At 41.9% G+C, this 7,500-nt stretch overlaps 2 protein-coding genes across 4 annotated transcripts in view; one reads left to right on the forward strand and one right to left on the reverse strand.

Annotated features, from left to right (window-relative positions):
- The window catches only part of gabpa (GA binding protein transcription factor subunit alpha), a 4,856-nt gene extending 3,171 nt beyond the window's left edge, over positions 1-1,685 (forward strand). For all 3 annotated transcript variants that reach the window (XM_079231021.1, XM_079231022.1, XM_079231023.1), the window contains 5 exons: positions 1-39; positions 136-192; positions 506-631; positions 873-1,065; positions 1,458-1,685. The exon at positions 1-39 is cut by the window's left edge and continues 156 nt beyond it. In XM_079231021.1, the coding sequence (XP_079087147.1) occupies positions 1-39; positions 136-192; positions 506-631; positions 873-1,065; positions 1,458-1,680 (638 nt within the window). In that variant the 3' untranslated portion in view covers positions 1,681-1,685. The remainder of the gene's footprint in view (positions 40-135; positions 193-505; positions 632-872; positions 1,066-1,457) is intronic.
- Positions 1,686-4,199: 2,514 nt separating this feature from the next.
- The window catches only part of appb (amyloid beta (A4) precursor protein b), a gene marked incomplete at its 5' end in the record, with an annotated part of 10,157 nt that continues 6,856 nt past the window's right edge, over positions 4,200-7,500 (reverse strand). The window contains 9 exons of the mRNA XM_079231020.1: positions 4,200-4,327; positions 4,444-4,590; positions 4,676-4,767; positions 4,975-5,028; positions 5,146-5,284; positions 5,920-5,987; positions 6,672-6,771; positions 6,922-7,050; positions 7,421-7,500. The exon at positions 7,421-7,500 is cut by the window's right edge and continues 79 nt beyond it. Coding sequence (XP_079087146.1) covers positions 4,226-4,327; positions 4,444-4,590; positions 4,676-4,767; positions 4,975-5,028; positions 5,146-5,284; positions 5,920-5,987; positions 6,672-6,771; positions 6,922-7,050; positions 7,421-7,500 — 911 coding nt within the window. The 3' untranslated portion in view covers positions 4,200-4,225. The remainder of the gene's footprint in view (positions 4,328-4,443; positions 4,591-4,675; positions 4,768-4,974; positions 5,029-5,145; positions 5,285-5,919; positions 5,988-6,671; positions 6,772-6,921; positions 7,051-7,420) is intronic.

Here is a 7,500-nt window from a genome sequence, read left to right on the forward strand (position 1 = left end):
GCGAGATCCTCTGGAGTCACCTGGAACTACTGCGCAAATGTAAGTCACATAGAGCTGTTGCAGGTTTTAGGAGAGTATGTTGTTGGTTTCCTATGGCCTGATGAATTTGTCCTAACTCTTTGTATTTAATTTCAGATGTGTTGGCGAGCCAGGACCAGTCTGGAGGGGACGCTACTGTCACCATTGATCAACGTGAGCGTTTTATTGAAAAAAAATCTGCCGGTGGGAAAATGACAGCTCTCCATGAAACCTGAAAATGCCTCTGTAGACATTGTCCGCTCAGGACTAGATTTGGCCGGTCAGGAGCTGCTCAATTATCTGATCTGATGAAACACAACACTTGCCCTTGGCTACAGGGCAGAGATATGATTTAAGAACAAAGCTGGTACACTTAAAGAGAGAAATTGTCCATTTACTTACACGTGGAATAGTGCTGGGCACTAAAAACAGTTGTTCTGATCGTTGATATTCTGTTCATCTTTAACATTTCTGTCTGCTTCTCCAGCTGTGCAGATAATTCCAGCTCAAGTGAGCACACCCACTACTATTAAGGTGTTGAAGCAGAGCCGTGGCCCCAGAACTCCCCGTATTTCTGGAGGAGAGGAGCGCAGCTCACCTGGTAACCGCACAGGTAACACTTACTCAGCTACTAATTATACAAGCATTTCATTGTTTAAGTCATTTGACTGCCAGAAGCATCTCAAATGTGAGATATTTCTTAATTTCTTCGTCTTATGTGACTATAAACTAATTGTCTTGAAATAATTGGCAGATTAACAAAAACAACTGAGGCAAATGCATCTATTATTTCTGACAAATGTAATTTTTATGATTCATGTTTTACACTAAATGTTGTGTTTCTCTGGTGCTAGGCAACAATGGCCAGATCCAGCTTTGGCAGTTCCTGCTGGAGCTGCTGACGGACAAGGATGCAAGAGACTGCATCTCCTGGGTGGGCGAGGAGGGCGAGTTCAAACTCAACCAGCCAGAGCTTGTGGCGCAGAAATGGGGCCAGCGCAAGAACAAGCCGACTATGAACTATGAGAAACTCAGCAGAGCCCTCAGGTTTGTTTTAGTTTTTTTAAATGTTGGCTCCAGTGGCTTAGTATTGCTCCATGGTCACATGATGAGGACAACAACGATAAAGCTCCCCCAGAAGAAAGCATTATACAGCTGTAAATTGATAATCATGTGTAAAATCTGCCCCATTAATCTGGAGAGATTCTGCTATACGAGTGTGAGACCACAGATAGCTTGGCAGCATCACAGAAGCTGAAAAGGCTCGGCATTTAACACAACCGTGTCGGCATCGTGTACGAAAAATGGCATTTTGATAAACTAAATATTATGATGGTGGTATTGGAAACATCATATGATTGGTTTCACTTGACAAAAAAACTGTCTGATTTTATTTGGGCTTTGTGCAGCGAGATTCTGACTTTTGTGTTCTCATTTAGGTATTACTACGACGGGGACATGATCAGCAAGGTGCAGGGCAAGCGCTTTGTCTACAAGTTTGTGTGTGACCTGAGAACTCTGATTGGCTACAGTGCTGCCGACCTCAACAACCTGGTGACCGACTGTGAACAGAAGAAACTGGCTCGCATGCAGATGCACGGCATCGGACAGCCCATCACCACAGTGACGCTCGCCACCACCACACTAGAAAAAGACAGTTAAAGGAGGCCGTATTAAGGCGCCCTCCAGCTGCCAAAGTTTGCTCTCCACCGCTCACTGGAAATCAAATCAACTTTATTCTTCTTCTTTTTTTTGACACAACTGTGTCCATCAGACACAGAAACGAAAGACTGATCCCCGATCAGCGTGGATTATCAACGTGATCATTGTCTTTACTGTTTGAAGTTTGACTGAGGCAGGTAAAACATTTTGTTTTTTTTAAATCTTTTCTTCAACTCCTAACCAAGAGAAGTGAGTTCAGGATGAGGCGGGCGAATGTCTGTGATGGCAGAGATGATGTGTGCGTTTGACTGAATGCTTGAATGTGTGACTGAATGCTTGATGAGTGATGAGCTTTATGTAATGCGTTCGTCTGTAGTTTAGGATAATTTCCACTGTATATACCGGCATTTCATGTTTTTGATAGCCACCAGGACAAGTGTATTTTCATACTTTCCATTAATAGAAGACCTGTTTTGTATTTTATTTAGTGTTTGTTCCCTAAATTGTTGGACCCTTTTGTCCACTAGAGGGAATAAAGTGGCGAGCATTTTTCTAAACGTCTGAGATTCAGTCTTTTCATCTGAGTATTTCAAAGTTACTATAATTTAGCATAAATCATAGTAAGAGATTCTAAGTGACAAACAGACATGGGGTTATGTACATTCAAAATTTTTATTCATGTATACGGAGTGTATAAAGCTTTGTTTTACTCTACTAAGCAAATGGTTCATTTAACTACACACCAAGGAAGGTCACAATCAATGAGGGGGGGGCACACATTTTTTCTTTTAAACACGAGCCGCCAAAGACACCGAGATTGAGCATTAAATACAAATCAAATTTTAAACATTCACCCGATTTAAGAGTTTCAGTTAGTATCTGTATATGTGTGGATATACTGGGCAGACAGGTGATATGTGTTTCTGTGGTATAAAAGTACAATATGCATGTCACATTCATGTTTACTGGAGGTGGCGTTAACTTAATTAAGGGAGAGGGAAATGTCTCCATGCGGATGCAAGTTGTGGCCATCCTCCCAGTGTTGATGGTAAACAAGAGTCTTGACAACAGACATGCAGGCAAAGAAATCAACACCACAGGACAAACGGAGAATGTACATAGACATGGGAAATGTAGAAAAATAGAATGTGTATGTGAGATTTGGTGAAGGAATGTGAGTGAAGAGGAAAAACACATTAGATTTCTGTAGGCCCAACAGGTCCCGTCATTTTAAGCAAACAGTAAGTATTGCTGACACAGCCAGAAAGAGGATAAACAGGACGAATGGGGGTTAGAATGAAAGACAAGATCAAAAGATTGGTGGATTTTCTTCATGAAAGTGAGCCATTGAGAGCTGAATATCTCATCTTTCAAATACAATCAAGAGAGAGAGAGAGTGTAATGATAAATCTGGATTGATACACTTTCAGAAAACCACCTTTCTAAATGTTGACCTCCTTGTTCTAAGAAAAAACAATGTGCAGCGACAGCGTGAATTGGCTTCAGGGACTTAACAGCAATAATATTTGGTGATCATTCTTCCAAAATGAAAAGAGTGCATAGAACGCAAACCGTAACAAAATAGTTTTCCTTTCGGATACTATCACACTTCATATATTACATATAGAGCAGTTTGCCCATGCAGCTAACACAACAGTGAAGCAGGGGGATGAGAGCAACAAGCCAAGATTCAGTTAAAGCAAGTCTGTGACAACAAAGCAGACCGGGTTCTGAATACTCTTTTTCTTCTTCATATCACAAGATCACAAAGAAGACACTAGAAATGTACAATCTGGCTAAAATATCTATTAAGAGGAACGCTCCATTGGACCTCAACATACAGTATACTGTATCTCATCAATATTGCCATGCACTACATATACTTACAGCTAATCTCTGTCTTAATATATTACACATACAAAACAAAATCAGAAAACAAAAACATTCAATATTCTTCAACTTTTACATACTTTGATTATGTATTTTTTCTGCGTATTTTCCTCCTTTTTTGTAAAACAAACCTGAAACAGTTGATCTCCAATTGTGTGGAGAGGCTCTCTGAGAGCCCCTCCGCACAATGCCAGCTTTAATAGCCGTTATGTCATCAAACACAGCCACGCTGTCATTGGAGTGTGTGTGTGGTTGGGAGGGAAGAAGAGGGAGGGAGTGAAACTTAAACTGCTTGGATGTACATGTTTCTGGTCTCAGCTGCGGGACTTCATATGCAGTAAATCATCAACAGGGTTTTTGTTACGCTTGGCTGAAATGTGCAGGTGAAACAGGGAACCCTTGTCTGATCAATTGCGGATAAATATGAGCTCAAGTGTGGCTCTTTACAGTCGAGATTCAGGGATTAAGAAGGCTTTGTTCCATTTACCTTTGGCACAAACCCCTGACAAATATTTCAGTTATCTTTTTGTCCAAAAGGATAAAAACCACACCTTTCCTTTGCCTTAAACAAGGTGAGGGAGTGAGGGAGCAGGGGCCGAGGGCAAGGGACCAGTGAGGGTGGGGGATACGGCTGGAGAAAATGTTGAGCAGTGCTTTAGTTCTGCATCTGCTCGAAGAATTTGTAGGTGGGATTCTCGTAGCCATTCTGCTGCATCTTGGCCAGATGACGCTCCTCTGGTGTCACGGCTGCATCCACCTGCCAGCGGAGAAGAGGGTCAGTGAAACTATTTAGTTTGAATTTAATGTAAACAAGCAAATGAACACACGTCGCTGCATTTCACTCAAAGCCTTCTCCTGAAGACCTTTCTTTACCTCAATTACACCGTGATGAATAGAAGTGTATTGTTTCTTCCTCAGCATCACCAACGTAATGACAATGATAGTTGCTATGACAACCCCGCCAACCATAAGTCCAATAATGGCTCCTTTATTGGAGCCCACATCCTCAGCAAAAAACACCTGCCGTTAAAAAACAAACTGTTAATGTGCACAAAGGAAAGACAGCACTACAGGACAAAACATATGACTAAATGTGTTTTCGTACCAGTTTTTGATGGTAAACTTCATAACCAGCACTTTGCCTCTCTTCAGTCTCCATCCGCACTTCTGGCATCTCCTCTGGCTTCAGCGCAGATACTGAAAGGAAATACACACACAAAGTATGTAGTAAAAACACATCGATGTATGAAGACTTTTAGGGGTGACCTTGTCCTACAAACCATGCTATTTTTGATCCTATTTATAAATTTATAAGATCTCATGATCTCATTTTGGTAAATGTTTTACTTATCCTTGTATGAGTATTATTTGATCAAATAGAAGTACACACAAACTCACACTCACCAGGTCGCGTGGGGAGTCCTCTATCTGGAATCGGACGAGCATCAACAGGTTCAACTGCAGAAAAATTCACACAATATATATATTTTTTAGAGGGTTCAGGTCGACATCCACATGCATTTTATGATATTCAAACAAATATCTTTGTCCATACTAAGTTAATGTGTGTGTTACCGTGGTTCTCTGTGTTGGGCTGGTTGAAGCTCTCAGGGTGGATGAAACCCAGTCTGTCCAGGCCGGGGTCCATAGGAGCAGAGCTGTAGGCCTGATCCGGCATCAGAGCGTCGTTACCGTAGCTCACCCTGCCGTCCACCTGCCAAAACAGAGCAACAGTAAAATGGACATGTCGCCATTAAACTCAGGGAGGCTTTCTTTGACAACGCCATCTAATCCAGATGATTATCTGCTGAAAGGTGGTGTGTGTGTGTGTGTGTGTGTGTGTGTTTCCTGCAATCGGCTAATCTATTGCAGGCCACATTTCAATCCGAAAATATCTACAGACTGATGTCACAATATCTTATGAAACACTAAAGTTAACAAGATAAATAAATCCCCATTTTTGTTATTTTTGCCATCCTCTTGACTGAAAGGGAACCAGGAGGGACAATTGAGTGAGATTTACCTCTTCTTGTTTGGGAGAGGAGAGGGAGACACACCTGGCAGAGAGCTTCAGAGGAATCGGTTTCATTTCCTTCTTCTATTCATTCACTTTACTCGATTACGGTCACCACTGTCTGTGATCAGCTGAGCCATTTACAAAATGTCCTCTCTACCCATAAAGCATCAAACACACCATTCCTATACCAAGACCGCATCCAAGCTCCTCCGTGTGCATGGCCATATGTGACTGTCTTGATTCATTGTGGGGCGCAGACGAGTCTATTTAAAAGAGACCGTGCGGTCCATACGGGACAAACTCCATACATAGGTGAGTGCAGCTCGACTCACCCGCCCGTCGCTCTGCAGTGAAGAGACTTGCTGAGACAGCTCCGCCTGAACTCTCTGCATTATAACAGCTAGCAAGAAAAAGGAGAAAGGGAGTGTGAGAGAGGTAGATGCAGCATGATGATGGATGGTCGGGAGAAACGTTGAGTCCAGTGTCCTGATTACTGAAGACAAAGCAACAGTCGAGATGCTGTGTTATCAGCACACCATCCATCACTTGACTTCAGACATGCTGTTGAACTGGTTTTCATCCTCAGTCAGTGCGAGGTTGTGAGGGGCTACTTCCTTAAGACTAAACTCTGGTGGTAATATTTAGGTTGGTTTAATTACGTGGTATTCTAGTACGAGCTCATCCCTCTTTAAAATGGAACAAATCACAACATGTAAAAGACAATAACAAGAGCTTAATTTTTTGTCCACTGATTATTTTTCTGACTGATCAATTAATCATTCGGTCTATAAATTGTCAGAAAACAGTAAAAAATGTCACGATTACTTATTATTATTATTAAACCTGTATTTAGATATTCAGTTCATTATCATAACTGGTGAAGAACATTTGATCCATAACCTACATTGCTGTAGATCGACTAATCAACTTTAATTGTTTTAACTCTATATAATACGAACATTAACTAAAAACTGTTTACTGGGTTAATCTCTTTCTATTTCATGATGTTGTCAACAACATAATACCCTGACTCACAAAGCAGTCATTCATACAGTCAGTAAAAAGGAGAAAATCCGAAACTCACAGACTTGGTTTTGGATCTCATTCGCCACACTGGGCACTTTGTAGAGCAGACCCACGGACTGATTCATCCTCTCCTCAATCACACGTAGGTGGGTCAAAACCTAGAAGGTCAAAAGAAAGTGAAGAGGTTACGGTATCATTTCATTTTAGGCCATACTAAGAATTTAAGAATACCATCTTAACACTTTTCATCTCCTTAAAGGCTTGAAACTGTTGAAGGGTTTTGACTTGAGGTAAGTGAGGTCGAGTACCTGAGGTCGGATCTGTGCAGCCTTCTTGGGATCAACTGTGCGGACATGTTCGTAATGTTTCAGCGTGTGCTGCCTGTCCTTCTGCTCTGCACGGACGTACTTCTTCAGGAGGCTCAACACCTGACGAGCCTGGAGGTGGCAGCGTTGTATGGCGTTAATGGACTCATCAAAACATATATGATGTGCTGTATCAATTCCATATGCACTTCAATATGTTTCCTGCCAGCTATGACTGCAGAATCAATTGACAAATACGGGAAATTTCCTGGGACAGCTATTGTTATTTGCCTCCAAGCTAAAAGATAAATAAACACATTTAATGAATTCCTTTGAATATGAACACACGCACACGACTTATTGGAACAGCTATGTTTTTGTTGAAACGTCTGGTGTGGATATGTGTGTGTGAGCGTGGATGTGTGTGTGTGTGTGTGTGTGTGTGTGTGTGTGTGTGTGTGTGTGTGTGTGTGTGTGTGTGTGTGTGTGTGTGCGCGCGCACCCGTGGGGGATTGGCCTGTAGGGAAGTGAGGTAGGTTTCGAGAGCCAGGCGTCGGTGGCTGTTGAGCAGAGCCTCCACTC

This window comes from Taurulus bubalis, assembly GCF_910589615.1.
Source record: "Taurulus bubalis genome assembly, chromosome: 15".
NCBI lineage: Eukaryota > Metazoa > Chordata > Actinopteri > Perciformes > Cottidae > Taurulus > Taurulus bubalis.